The 14,440-nt window shown below is 49.4% G+C and overlaps 1 protein-coding gene across 1 annotated transcript in view; it reads left to right on the top strand.

The window, feature by feature from the left end:
- Positions 1-1,359: 1,359 nt before the first annotated feature.
- SLC30A7 (solute carrier family 30 (zinc transporter), member 7) overlaps positions 1,360-14,440 on the top strand; it is a 13,548-nt gene continuing 467 nt past the window's right edge. Inside the window, exons 1-8 of the mRNA XM_010148916.1 lie at positions 1,360-1,538; positions 2,863-2,950; positions 4,214-4,340; positions 5,090-5,245; positions 6,667-6,717; positions 8,184-8,319; positions 13,104-13,194; positions 14,017-14,166. Of these exons, the coding sequence (XP_010147218.1) occupies positions 1,360-1,538; positions 2,863-2,950; positions 4,214-4,340; positions 5,090-5,245; positions 6,667-6,717; positions 8,184-8,319; positions 13,104-13,194; positions 14,017-14,166 (978 nt within the window). The remainder of the gene's footprint in view (positions 1,539-2,862; positions 2,951-4,213; positions 4,341-5,089; positions 5,246-6,666; positions 6,718-8,183; positions 8,320-13,103; positions 13,195-14,016; positions 14,167-14,440) is intronic.

Below are 14,440 nucleotides of genomic sequence, written 5' to 3' on the forward strand. Positions count from 1 at the left end.
GGCTCTGCAGCTCATGAGGCAAACATTGAAGGGCTGCCAGGGTTCGCAAGCAGCACCTCATCATTGCCCTAACGTCACTCTAGGGTCTTTGGACTGGATTGGCTTGGATCCATTCAGCTGAAAGCACGGATGGAGCAAGATATTGGTGCTTTTGTTTCTGTGTGGGCATATTCCAGCCAAACTGGAGAAGTAAGGGTGGTTACCAGCAAAAGGAGCTAATGACTGCAGTCTTCAAACTTAGCAAGACGAAGAAGCAGACACCCTTAGCCCCTTATGGCTCTTGTGCACACTGTCAGTGCTTGAGGTCGGTGACAGCTCCGAGCTCTCGGGAGTACTGTTGTTGCTCCCCTTGATTCAGTGTAGCTCCACCACAGCACGTTAACTTTGAGCGTGTGCATTCCCTGTAGACATCAGGATGCTGGAAACCTTGCTTTTTGCTGTCAAGTAATGCAGTTACTTACCCCTCTTTCATCACCATCTGTCACAGTGAGAACAACTGCGTCGTCTTGGATAAATTCCATACTGGTTCATAAATGGCTAGAACACTAGCTGAAGGTTTGTGAGTGGAAACCTGGGGCTGAGCAGCAGTAAGTTAAAAGGATATAGGTGTGCTGCTTTGGCAGTGCCACTGGGCACTGGCTCCTCTGCTCAGGCGAAGCATAAAACCGGTGTAAACATAAAAGGTGGCTGGTGGGGAAAGGAATGTAGTAGTCAGAAGTACGTCACAAGTACACACCTTGCTGTTCTGCTTTTATTTTGGGCAAAAGAGATTCTGATGTTAGAGCTCCCTGTGTACTGAAACCCCCTTTTCAGCCTGCCCTAGTCATAAAGCATCAAGTCGCTGCAGCAGGAAAAAAAAAAGAGGCAGATGCGTTAGTTCCGAAATCAGGTCCTCGAGAAGAAGGATGCTGTGATGAACTCAAACTACACGTGAAGACAGCCTTTACAGCCCTTAAGTATTTTGTCCCAGGCATCTTTTGTCAAAACTTCATGAAACTTTGACTGATTCGTTGTTTATTTTTACTTCACGTTAAAGATTTGTTGACCAGTTTTCCCTGTGTGTGAAGACTCTCCCAAAGTATCAGGTTTGGAAACGGATCTGAGAATTCTCTTTTGTAAACGCTTAGTGCCATCACCGTAGTGGTACTGGTAGTCCTCAGCGGGACAGCTGCAGTGTTACTGCACTAGTTAAACCATATATATGCTGTCTATAGTAGATAATCAAAAGCAGTATTCTTAAACCCAATTTTCTTTTAATCTGGAAGTGCAGTACCACTTTTACAAACTGGCGTGGGATCCGTATTTAAATGCAGTGTGTGTGTATAGACACACACTGTATTCTAGTGTGGAAAAGACTAAATGCTGTTTTTTCACACTCGGTGTGTTGCATATGGAACATCATTTTTTTTCCTGTTCTTTTCCAGTTTAGGTCTCATATCAGATTCTTTTCATATGTTTTTTGACTGTACTGCCCTGTTGGCTGGGTTAGCAGCTTCAGTTATTTCCAAATGGAGATCCAACGATGCTTTCTCATATGGGTAAGAAACTTTCGGCTGTTACTTTAATGGATTTTAGTTAACGTCTAGGTAGTAATTTCTCACTTCGTGAACAAAACCTCCTTATACAGAACATGGAAAAGCTGTGTTGAAAGTGGGGAGGGTGTTTGTAGGGTGAGTTATGAAAACCTGTAGGTTAATATCCCCCTAGAAATAGTAAAAACGTGAAGGCATTGCTTTTGGGGGTGAGGTTATCCCTCCCGAAATCTCCATGGCCACACCAGTGGTAACCAGTCTTGGAGCAGGAGGGCAGCTCCACCGCAGGGCAATGAGGTGGGTCACGGGGAGCCTCAGGCAGCTGCGGGACAGAAGTTACAGCTGACAAGAGCCAGGTCTCCGGGGTGCTGCACCTCAGCTTGCAGACCTTGTTCTTGGGACCAGCAGGATTCACCTGCTGTGGCTGCCATTGCCACCGACCCTCAGGGTACCTCACCCTGCGCTGCCCTTGGTGGCTGCAGCCGGTCCTGTCCCAGGGCGCTGGGTTCCACTGCATGTTGCCGTTGTGCCCTGGTGATATGGTATTTATTAATTGGCTGAATTAACAGCAAACGAGCTGTAACGTGGGCTGCTGCATTCCCCGTGGCACTGCTGACCTAAACGTAAGCATTTAGCTTCTCTTGCCGAAGCGTGGATCATGTCATTTGAAGCTTAAAGCACTGTTTAATTAAGGTGGAAACCCTGGTGTGCCAGAAATCCATTTAGGAAGAATTGATTGTACCAAGAACTAATTGCAAAGAGAGCAGGTTCTGTATTAATTACTGCTCTGCATTTAGACAGCTGCTGTTCTGTTCACTAGAGCAGCCACAGTTGTTCGAGTCTGATGCTTGCTATGCTGGGATTGCAGGTGATTCTAACCTGGCTGGTTTTTATCAGGAAAATTCAGTAGCTGAAATAATTAATTTGTACTTAAAACTCTGAGTAAAAGTCCCCCTGCTGGAGGGGGAGCAGATGAATGTTTGGCTGTTTGATACTAACCGGAACTTCACATCGGCAGACTATTTACGTCGTGCGTGCTTATCTGGCTTCGTGGCTTCCAAACGTATGTTCATACCCCCACTTCCAGTAGAGGTGATCGCAGAGGGGAAGGTTTTGATGTACTAAAAACTTTTTCACCTAGATCAGGCAATTTCTGTCAGAATACAGCAGTAAATTGCATATACTTACCTGTAGTCTCTATCCTGCATCTCCATTTAGCAAGTCGCCGTGCAGTACGACGGGTTGAGAAGTAGAAGGTTGTGCTCCCATCTCAGTTCTCAGCATTTCAACAGGGCTGGTAATAGCTGTTCTTGCTTTCTGTTTCTTGCAGGTACGTTCGAGCAGAAGTACTTGCTGGGTTTGTAAATGGTTTATTCCTCATCTTCACAGCATTCTTCATTTTTTCTGAAGGTGTTGAGGTACGTGACGAAGTCAGTTGCGCTATCAGTTGTCACATTTCCGTTTGTAGAGCATGTTTAATGGGGCTAAAACTTGAAATTGGTTATATTTGTAATAGGTTTAAAAATCAGTGATTTGAGCAGAGAATAGGGCCATCTGAAATTGCTGTTCCGTGGCACAGAAACCCAGCTTTTCCAGTGTACCTGCACTAGCTTCTTAGTGTATTTTGATTGTGTGGGGAGATGATGTGAGCTTTACCCTGCCCGTTTTTCAGCCAGTGAAGTATGTCACAGAAACACCTTTACTTCTCATTAGTGAAGGACAAATGAGGCCAAGAAAGGCCAAAACTAGTTCTTTGGAGGAGAGGAGCCAGCCGTCAGGAATGGAAGTATATTCTGTGAAGCTGAACTATTAAAGAGCATTATCTCCCAAATCTTGCGGTCCCATACAAATGACAAGTAGTAATAGCTGCAGCATTTCTGAGGGCACTTTTCTTGATTTATTTTGTTTACCAGATGGTTCAGGTGGTAATTTTAAGATTGAAATTTGAACATCAGGGCTGTCTGCACTGAATTGAGGCCGGATTGAGTAAAGCTGGTAACTGGTTCTGATCAGCTTGCGCTAATGCCTTCCCTTTTGAATGGGAGAGTTTGTCTGTTTTGACTCCTAGTGCAGAACGTGTTCCGGTGGGTTTTTCTTTTATTAGAGAACTGGGAAGAGCTTTCATGAACATAACCTCTACACAGATAAGCCTGTAAATACGTCAAAATCAGTACGAACTGGGCTGAAATTGCCTAAAAGCTTTGGAAAACCTCACTGCAGATCTAGAAACAGCAACAAAACTTACGAGGAAAATGAAAACCTACTACTGGAAAGGTCAGGGGCCCTGGTGAAACATCATTCTTTTTGTGCTGGTCTTGGCTCCCGTGCTGAGCATTCCCTCTGCCTGTGCTGGGGGCTCGTTTTCTGTGTGGGACTGCAGAAGTGCACGTCGCCGGCAGTCTCGTGGCCTCGCTGGTGCCTGTACCCGTCACCCTGGGAGCACGCGGTGACTTTTCCTCTACTGCTGTACTTTCACAGCTTCAGTAATAAAACTTCAACTTCAGACAGCAAGGATTAGCTGGTATCCATCCCAAAACTGCAAGTCCTGAGTAATTTCTAATTATGTCTTTATGGTTTTGCACGAGAATGCTCCTGTATCTAAGCAATTTTTTTCAGTGCCCTTTAATAATGTAAAGAGATTGTAAAACTCTGTCTGTTTTGTTTGTTTGGGTTTTCCGTAGAGAGCACTCGAACCCCCTGACGTGCATCATGAGAGACTCCTTCCTGTTTCTATCCTAGGATTCATCGTAAACCTTATAGGAATATTTGTTTTCCAGCACGGCGGTCACGGGCACTCGCATGGCTCTGGTAGGATGTCTGATTTTCAGTAGTTTCCTTTCTTGGCACCCTGTGGTCCAGGACCTCCTAGTCCTCCAGCGAGAACCCCAGTGTTTAAAATCGAACGTCTCGTAGTGGCAGTCCTGGCCAACTGTATGTGACTGGCGACAGAACTGACACTTCTTTTCTCCCTAGCGCGCCACTGCTGCGCTCTTACGCTAACGTCCGTTAACCGGAGGGCCCAGAGCTCCAGAACCCGCCTTCTGGAACATGTGCTCGGCTGCACCTCACTGCAGAACTGCAGGCTGTCTTTTGGAGCAAACTAAGCTGGGGTCAGGCGAGGTCTTGGCTGGAAAACTTAGAAACCAGTGTCTGAACCACATTTTGAGTATGGGATGGCTCAGCTTCAGGTGCTTCCCAACTTGGTGTCTCTTTGGAATTTATTTGCCTAAATACATATATGGTAAACATTCTGGGTTTTTTCTTTCTGCACAGCTAAGGGGTGTCTCTTTCGGCTTAGCATAAACTGATAGGGACGATTTTCAAATGGCACTAAAGTGTAGTACAACCCATCTCAGAATTGGGAAGGTGTAACAGCACCTGACTTCTCAGATCGGGTCAATACTTTATACGGCTGCCCAGCATAGATTTGGATGACAAACAGCCTGTGTTAGTTTTCTTAACGTAATTAAAGCCGTACCTTAAGATGAACAGGTTTTGAGTAGCTTAGAACCAAAGGTAAGCAAACTTGCCTTCAAGACGGTGATGTTTGTTTCCAGGGCATGAACACAGCCATTCCCTGTTCAACGGTGGTCTGGGCCACGGTCACAGCCACGGGGGCCACGGTCACAGCCATGAACACAAGCATGGCCATGGACACACTCACGGCCACGGCCCTGGCCATGGCCACTCTCATGGGCAGGATTACTGTCATGGTAAGTACCTCATGTCCTTGGCCATCTTCACTCAGTTTAAATTCGCTACTAACAGTTTGCAAAAACGGAAAGAGCGGGTGCTGGCAGCAAGCACCTGTGGAAGTAGTTTCAGTACACGTGTGCTGTGCTGGGCTGCTGCCGTGTTTCGTGGCTCGGTTTGGTCAACACTCTTGCACTGGCAGCAGGTTCAGTGTTAGTTTTTAAAGGTCTTGCTTTACCTACGTTTTTTGAGTGTTCGCTGTAAGGTTACGTGTTAGCTAACATAAACCAGATGTGTGCTCTGCCACTTGGTGAGTAATTTCATTATATAGCTGTGTTTGGGTTTTTATTAAAATCAGTAGGCGGAGTTCAGTTGCCTCCCTGGTATTCGCCATCGGAGTAATTACACAGATCAAGATATTAGCAAAGGTGAACAAGCAGTTTTACTCCTGGGATTGACATGTGGTGCTTGGTTTGTGATCTCAAGCAGAAGATCTTCTGCAGCTGTAATCTGTTTTACAGCTGGTTAGGAAAAACGGCACTTGCTTAAATCTCTCCTACGAAGGCAGGCAGTCTGTGAAGAGCCACCCGTGCCAGGCTGGTCGGCAGCCTTCGCTCTGGAGAAGAGCCACTGTGTGGAACCATGCGCAGGGTTGACGGTCCTTCCTGCCCAAGCCATGATCGGAATCTGCTGTGGCTGAAAACATGCACATCCCAAGCAGGGAATAGTGGGGATGCTTGCAGACGGGAGGTGTCAACGCATAAAAACACTCCCTGGTCCCTTCCTTGCTGGTTTTTGGAAAAAATTGGTGCTTGTTTTCCAAGTGTTCTGGCGTTTGGTTGGAAAGCAGGAGCTCCCCCTCCTGCCTTTGCCTTGCTCTCCCCATGCCCCCACCCCAGTGGGACAGCGGATACAGCTGTTTGGTGCAGTTTGATGCCCAAATCACCGTAAGTTATTTGCTGCCCTTTAACAAGATTTTTTAGTATTTCTGATGGGTTGCGCAGAGGCACTAACCTGTTTGGTCGAGGGGACTGTTTAACTTAGTTCTGCCTTCTCCCAGACTGATAAACGCTTGCTCAAGTACTTCGGGTTAGCAGATTGATTTGACCTTACCCTTCTTGCTTGTGCTTATGGCTGGTGATCTGGAGAGGGGCTTACTTTGCTCAACACTAGGAACGCCGTCTTTCTCAGTCTGTTTTCCATTAAAAACCAAATGTCGTCGTTTTTAGGTGTACTTATATAAAATATACTGTATAAAGTGGTATTGACCTTTTTTAAAGTGTGTTTTAAGACTTTATTGCAAAAAACCCAATAGCTGGAGTAAAAGCTGGTCCCTGTAAGCAGCTTGTCTGTCCAAGAAATTCCCGAAAGGGAGACCGTAACGGAATCACCCACCGGAGAGCGTTTGGGTAGGTTAATCTGCCAATAACTCTCTTCACAGATGACCATTCTCTCGACGGGATGGCTGGATCCAGCAAACAGATTCTGCAAGGTATGGTGACAGTGAGTCTCGTGGTTTATCGGTTGCTGTTACAGTTGCTTTAGGCAGGACAGTAATTCCCTCTAAACGGCTTGGAAGAGCACTGGAGTCCATGGCCTCCTGTGCATTGCCATAAATGAGTTACTGATCACTCAGATGTCAGTTTTGAGCTTTGATTCATCATTTTTAATTGTCCAAAAGTTAGAGGGAGACCATTACATAATGTATGAGGTGGTCATTATTCAGCATACCCAGGTGTGCCTACTGTGTTCTCTCACCGGGCGATGTTCTGGCTCGTTTGTTGTCCTGGAAAAGGCATGTCTTCAACCTCTACCAGAGTCCGTGGGACACTACTACGTGTGTGTGTACTTGGTACTTCAGATGATCTCCAAAAGTCAGCCTCTTCATGACTTCATCCCTCGGGTTTATCATGTTACTGTAATTTCTCAGTACCGGGGGGTTGCCTCTGGCCGGCAGCTGAGCACCTTGCAGCTGCTGGCTCACTTCTGCAGTGGGACAGGGAAAAGCAGTATCACAGTGGAAGTGAGAACTGCTCTGGGCTTGAAACCAAGACAGGTTATGAAGTGAAGGGCAGGGGAGAACCCAGTAAAACAGACGGTGGCTCAGCACCTCCCAGCAGCCTATCAGTGCGCAGGAAGCCTTCGTGCGTGTGCCCGGTGCAGTCACAGAGCTGACCGCAGCATCCCAGGGTGCCGTGAAACAAATGACATCCGTCCCAGCTGGGCCCCTGCAAAGGTAGGCTTGGAAAACGTCACTACCGATTTGTAGTTAGCTGTCTGCTGGTTTTGTGAGGAGGGGTTATCCGCCTCTGAGAATTGTATTCCAGGAGGTGTTTCAGGATGACTGTTCCCGTCACTGCCAGCAGAGAGCTCCAGAGGCTGAAGTTTAGCTGCCGGCACAGTGCTGGTTCCTCTGTCTATTACGACACTGTGTTACTCCTCAAAATCAGAGCGGGGTGCCTCGTGCCTGCAGTGTTGTGCGGTTCTCAAACTGTTTGTCTTTGCTTCCTTTGCAAAGAACTTGTACAGCGCATTGTCGGTGCACCGTGAGCATCTCTGAGCTCTACAGAGCTGTGCTGGTCACGCTTTCCGTCCCGCACAGCACTTACTGGGGGCATCAGGGGTTTCTGTATGGCGTTGTGGGTGGGTGTCGGAGGAAGACAGTCCAGCTACATGTGCTAATTGCTGGACAGGAACTGTCAGGTTGCTGGCTATGCCAGGGAACACCCTCAGTGCTAAGTGCAGGAAACGGTGTCAGTTCTTCAATGCTCTGTGTTCTACACGTGTGTTCAAACCCTGTGATGGCTTTCGGTGAGTTTGACCAGAAACCGAGCACGGGCTTAACAAGCACAAACGCTGATACCTTGTCCTGGCAACTGTCCTCTGTCAACTGTGTTCACAATACTCCGTTACCTTTAAGAAGAGCGAGTTGTGATGGTACCGACTGATCTCTTCCAGGTGTGTTTCTGCACATCGTCGCAGACACGCTGGGAAGCATCGGTGTCATCGTGTCTGCTGTACTGATGCAGAACTATGGGCTAATGATAGCAGACCCCATTTGCTCCATGCTGATAGCTTTGCTCATAGGTGTAAGGTAAGCACTGCTCTCACGGATGCTTGGGGGTGGGTTTGGTGGTAGTTACAATCGGAATTACCGCTCAGAAGAAAAGGTTTGTCTGTTGGCCTAATAACCTGGGACATTTGCTTTTCTTCCAAGAGTGCTGTTACTCCCGTTCTGCGCTGCAGTTCTGCTGTGCTCGTGTGCGAGCTATCTTTCTCTGCCTTTCCTACAGCTTTTGCTCCTAAATCTGCATGTCTTACCTCTGTTTGCATAATACTACCAAATGTCTTTGGGGTTCCAGCTGCAGAAAACTTCCCCTCTGTATTTAGTGCGCGCGTGCGCAAACCGATGTACGCCGGCGGACGGAGCAGGGGGGCTGCAGGGAGCTGAGCTGAGCCCGCTGGTGCGGGGTCTGCCCCGGCCTTCACAGATCAGCACTCGTTATCTTTTTATTTATATTTTACCCCCCCAGCATGAACTGTCTTTTCCTTTGTATTCCGACAAATCCTTATTCCATGTAAGATCTGATGGAAACACTTTTGAGTAGTTTTGTGGCCTATCCCGGTTGCTGGTTCCCAAACAGCTGTAAATGTGGGGCTGTTCGGGTCGGAGTGGGCGGGCAGGCGTTTCGCGCGGGGACACGGTGGGGAGGCTGCGGTGCTGGTGCGGGGCAGAGTGCCGCAGCTCCAGCTCTGCCTCTTCGGTGGCAAGTGCCCTCTGGTGACGCCGACCCCGAATACGGCGCGCGTGTGCCCTGCGTGTGGCGGCCTTCGTGGAGCTGCTGCGGCGAGTCTCCCCGTTCAGCAGAGTGGGGCAACGCGTTTCAGGCTCTGAATGCCCACAGGAACCTGCGTGCTGCCAGTCGCTCCGCATTGCTCCCGACATCGCTCGCTGAGGTGACGCACTCCGGTCGAGCTCGTGCAAGCTGCCGCAGAACGTGCTGCCCACATGGTGTGAGCAGGATGGGGGATTCCCCCACGGGGCTTCCCTGACCAGTAAATGCACTTTGAGCTGAGTGGGAGCAGCAGTCAGGCAGCTCTTGCTGGAGCATGGAGAGCTGGGATTGGGCTCTTCCCTCGGGCAGCCTGTGTGCGCGGCCCCCAGTCGAGTCTGTGGCTGGGGTGGACAGAAACGCTGCTAACACTGTTGCATCTCGTGCTTTACTGTCTCCTTTTGGGGGAAGGAGAACAGCCCACATCACTCTGCTGATATAGAGGGGCGAAGGCACCAGGTCAGATCCTTTCCCAATGTACTTCAGCTTTTACTGCTGTAGGAATTTGTGCTGCCTCCATTTATTTGTCCGTTGAGTGCCGACAAGCAGAGGGCTTGGTCGGTTTTGTTCCTTAGCTGACGGGCTGTGTCCTGTGACCGTTTAAAATCTTGGCATCAGAAATCTATGGCCGGTCCTGAGGGTGAAGCTGGTGTTGGGGCTTGCAGCTCTCCCGTGTTCCTGGATGCTGCCGCCGGTAGCTGACAGATCTGTCTCTGATTACTCTCGATACAGACTCATGCGAGTGTCCATGTGATGGACAAATAGGACACGCTTAAAATAGGTGAGTCTGTCCTGTTAGCGTTTTGTTTGAGTCGTCTGTTTAAAAAAGAGCTTGGCTGTTCCAGAGTTGTTCAGGTTGACACTCCAAGGTGTTTTCCTCATAATTTAATGTGCTTGAACCAAGAAACAATTCCTCAAATCTCTAAACTGCTTTTAATATTTAAAACTAAATGTCCATTTAGTTTTTAGCCTTAGGATTTTAAGCCGTCTCCTGAAATGTTGAAGCAATTTTCATATTCCCACCAGCTATGTGAAGTTAGTCATCACGCAAAAGCCACAACCCCAGGATAAATCACAGTGTTTGTCCGAAACCACGATTAGAGCCACATGTCTCCAAAAGGCACTGGGTCTGTGCCTGCTGCCAGGCTGGAGGGGCCCTGCAGACTGCGCATGAGGTGGCCAGAGGAACGAGGCAGTTTAACTTCAGCCATTCAGAGCAGTTGTTTCCATGGGTGATGTCATTTTTACATCAAGTAATGCCGCCTCAGCTCAAGCTTTGGGGGAGGACATGGCTGCAACATTTGGGGTGTTTGCCTGTAGTGCTGAGGTCATAACCCTGTTAACAACTACTTCTTTAATGAAGTGCTGCATTCACCGAGAGGGAGAGGAGATGTTCTACAGCAAAGCTCCCCAAACCAGCGTGCTCGGCCTTGGCGTTCCGAGCTGCATGCGGCACGCGCTGCCTCCGCTTACAGAGAGACGGTACCTGCCAGCCTCATGTGAGGATCGGGGTGCCGCTTTGATGAGGACAGTTCAAAATGGGACAGTAAATGCTTAACCTGTGCTTCTTGTCTTGCACAAAGCCTGCAGTCTGATTAAAACTGCTGTTGCCTCATGGAGTTCTGCAACAGGCTGGCGGCCGTGGCACTGCCGGTGCGGGTGGTGCCTGCGAAAAGAAGATTTTGAAGCCTGGCTGTAGACTTCCAGCCGTGGTATTTGAAGAACCAGAGCTGGTCTGGAGCCTTAGCAGTGTGTGTTTGTCTCCCACAAGATGTGTCACAAGAATCCTCTGCTCTCGGTAGTGCTGGGAGGAACGATGAGTTCCCTGGCTGTGTAAAGGGCTCTTCACCGGGAGCTGTGTTCAGCCTTGCTCTGCAGCTGCGGCTGCAGACACAGGGGCATCAGGGGCATCAAGAGGCCAGGACGGGAATGGGTCTGCCCGAGCCTGCTGCTCTCGCTCCTCGTTAACCATTTGTAGCAGCAGCAGCAGCTGGGCTTGCACGTTCACGGCTTCCACCTCTGTGAACACCTTCGCCCCCTCTCAGGGGGCATGAAGGCACGACACGTTGCGGGCTCGTTTGGCACGTGTTGGCTGCTCTGGCTTCCGTAGGGGATGTGCTTGTGTCCCGTGTCTGGCTGCGGTCAGATCCCGCTGCCTTGTGCAGGAGCATATGTTTGACATTCAGGGACCGTGGGGAAACGGTGGCTGCTTCAGCAGCAGCACTCAGACTGCTTATGCACCAAAAACTGCTTGCAGAGGATTCAGCACTATTTATTTACCTCTGTAATCCTTCTGTAAATAAAGAAAAGGGGGAAGTACCAGTGCAGTAGTTGCTGCAGAGACAACCACATGTATTTTGCACTCATGACTAAGCCAAGAAAAAGGAAAGCTCGGTCAACTTCTCTAACCACGCTTTTGGCCTGCTTGGTGTCATCTTCCCTAGCGTCTTCTTCAGTCACAAGAGATGGAACTGGTGTTTCGGCTGCCTCCTGGCGATTAGGTCATTCTGCTTCTCTGGTCGGTGTTTGAGAAAAGAGCATGCTGTGCGGAGTCCTGGGTTTTAATTAAAGGCTTTGGGCTTCAGTAGGATGCATGAAACAACGGAAAGCCTGAGACACGAGAAAACCAGGTGCTGTAGTTTGTCACGTTAGTCTGCTTACAGCAAGAGATGATGACACAGGACAGTTGGCAGCATCCCTCTTCGCGGTGCGTCCTGTCAAAAGGCACCTCCATTCCTTTAGCCTTTTCCCTGGGAAAAAATGCACAGCCCGTACATGTGTGTCCTGAAGCCTCTGGATGTGGGTTAGAGGGGCCTTGTTAAATTTAGGAGGGTGAGGTCAGCGTTCAAAACGCCTGTATTCTGTTTGTGCCTGAACTTTTGTGTTGGTGTCTCGAGTTTGTCTTAAGAAGCAAACCTGGGTTTAAGCAGAGTTAAACTGAACCCAGTTCAGCAGTGGAGTGTTTTGGCAGCTCCAGGTCCCTTTGGAGCGCTTGTGACACAGACATTATTCCATTGATAAGAGAACCTTTTTCCCTAAACCTGTGTAATCCAGTGTCCATAGAACCTGACACTCCAGTGTTTTTGGGATGCCTCTTACCCGTCTCTCTGTACTCCAGCTGTGAAGCCAGCGCTGAACGCTGAAATTCAGCGTGCAGGTCCTGCACTACACCATCACTTGTGGTCCAGAGCATCGGTGACCTACGTGCTCTCGAGATCAGATTGCTCTCTAAGTTTTAGTTGGGTCATCCTCCTGAAACTTTTAGGAGGCTCTGCTGAGTGCTACACCATGTGCTGCTCCCGAAGAAAGAACTCAGCATGCTGAGTACTGAGGAGTGTGAATGTTCAGGGGTGGCTTCAGGGAAGGGCTGGCCAGTCTCCTGGGCTCATTAAAAACAAGTAATAATAATAAAAAGGGGTGTTAAGTGTCGTCTTAGTTGACTGATGAAACAAGACCATTTGGCTGGGAGGGATTACCCTAAAACCTCTGATTGCTTCCAGATGTTTAATCCTTGAGCTCAGGTGAGACGCTACACTTAGTTCCCTTCAGGAATACACTACATTGTCTGTTTCTGACGAAATGACTGTGTTGGAGCTGGGCTGGCCCATGCTCCTTTTGTTCCCCGACCTCCCTGCTGTCACCGTCGTTGGCAAGCAAAGCATGCCCTACGCTGCAGACAGCGGGGCCCGCAGCTGCGCGCGGTGCTGGTTGTGAGGGGTGGCCGTTGCCGTGGGGGTTGGCTCTGGGCTACACCAGCTGCTTTGCCAGGAAACTTCTCACCTCAAATCCCATGGTTATTGATCTGCTGGGACTGCCCCCCAGTTGTCTCTGTGGGACATCGGGGGAGAAGTGATCGTGCCTTCAGTAAGGCGCCACAGCCGTTTTGTCCGTCCCTTTATCCTCCGTACCGGGGTGGCGTGGCAGCGCGCTGGGCTCGGGCAGAACGGCCGAAGGAAAACTCTTCCTGAGCGTTACAGTGTTATGTGGCTCTTTGCCCTGCAGCTCTGAAAGTGTTACTGTAGCTGACGTACCTTTCTCTTTCCAGCATTGTTCCACTTCTGAAAGAATCCATTGGAATTTTGATGCAGCGAACTCCTCCTTCCCTGGAAAACGCCCTGCCTCAGTGCTACCAGAGGGTGAGCTCGCAGGCTGCTTTGCTGCAGCTGGAGCTGCTGGCGTCAGCCCAGCGGTGTGGGGGAGGGTATTTGGTGGTGTTTTCCCAGGAACCCCCCTGAAAGGTGCCTCAGACTGTACAGATGGAGGTACCGGTTTGCTTCCGACCCTTCCAACATCCTGAATCGTGTGTAGCCTCAGGCCCGTTTGTGCTTCAAAACACGCTGTAATGGTGTAGGAAAAGAGATCCCGAAGCTTCTCCTCTCAGAGCACTTTGTGTACCTGATGTGTCTGTGGTTTGTGCAGTTTTTGTCTCCCTCAAGAACTAGTTCTTAGTAAAGGGAGGTGGGAAGTGTATTTACCAGAATACACCGATGACGGGATCCGGCCTCTCCTGGTGCTCCTGGTTAACTCACGTGGCTGTGTCACGGCCTGAGCGCTGCGGCGCCGTCGCACAGTTACGCAGAGCGCTCGGGGGAGCGTCGCCTTTCCTGGGGCAGTTACAGGGTCGGACTCATCCTGCGGAGGGTTTGCTGAAACGGGACGGGAAAAGAAGGGATTTGACAGGACAAACCTAAGCACTCAAGAATATTTACAGAACTGCTGCTGGATTTCCTGTACAGTGTTTGCATTAGCTGACATGTATTACTGTAGTCCAGTACAGTCGTGTAAATGCAGCAGCCTGTGCTTCCCCTTCCTGGCAATTACTGGGATAGTGCTAGAACTGCAGTGACCCACCGCAGCGAGCCGGAATAAAACAACGCGTCAACCTTTATCTTTCCGTACGTGTCACAGCGCAGGCGAATGTTTTCTGAAACCTGTTTTAAACTGCTCTGTGTCTGCAGGTGCAGCAGTTGCAAGGAGTTTACAGTTTACATGACCCCCATTTCTGGACCCTTTGCACGGATGTTTACATAGGGACTCTGAAATTGCTGGTAGCTCCGGATGCCGACGGAAGGTGGATTCTGAGCCAGACTCACAACATATTCACTCAGGTAAAGAGCCGGGGAAACCACATCTCGGAGCATAAATGGCCTCCACGGTGGGGCCTTGGGATTCTTATCGCAAAGAAGTGAATGTTCCTAGTTTTTGGTGTCTGTGTGGTTTGGAAAACTGCCCCACTCCAGCTGTGTGGGATTTTGAAATACTCGGTGATGCAGACGGAATCACGGTACCTCTGCATCCGTCTGTGGTGCCACGGAACGGAAATGCCAGTGGTGGTTGTCCGAGGGGTATCGCATTAAGTCGAGCCCCTACGCTGGCCTGTGA

Source organism: Eurypyga helias, unplaced genomic scaffold (assembly GCF_000690775.1).
Source record: "Eurypyga helias isolate BGI_N326 unplaced genomic scaffold, ASM69077v1 scaffold14163, whole genome shotgun sequence".
NCBI classification, from domain to species: Eukaryota; Metazoa; Chordata; class Aves; order Eurypygiformes; family Eurypygidae; genus Eurypyga; species Eurypyga helias.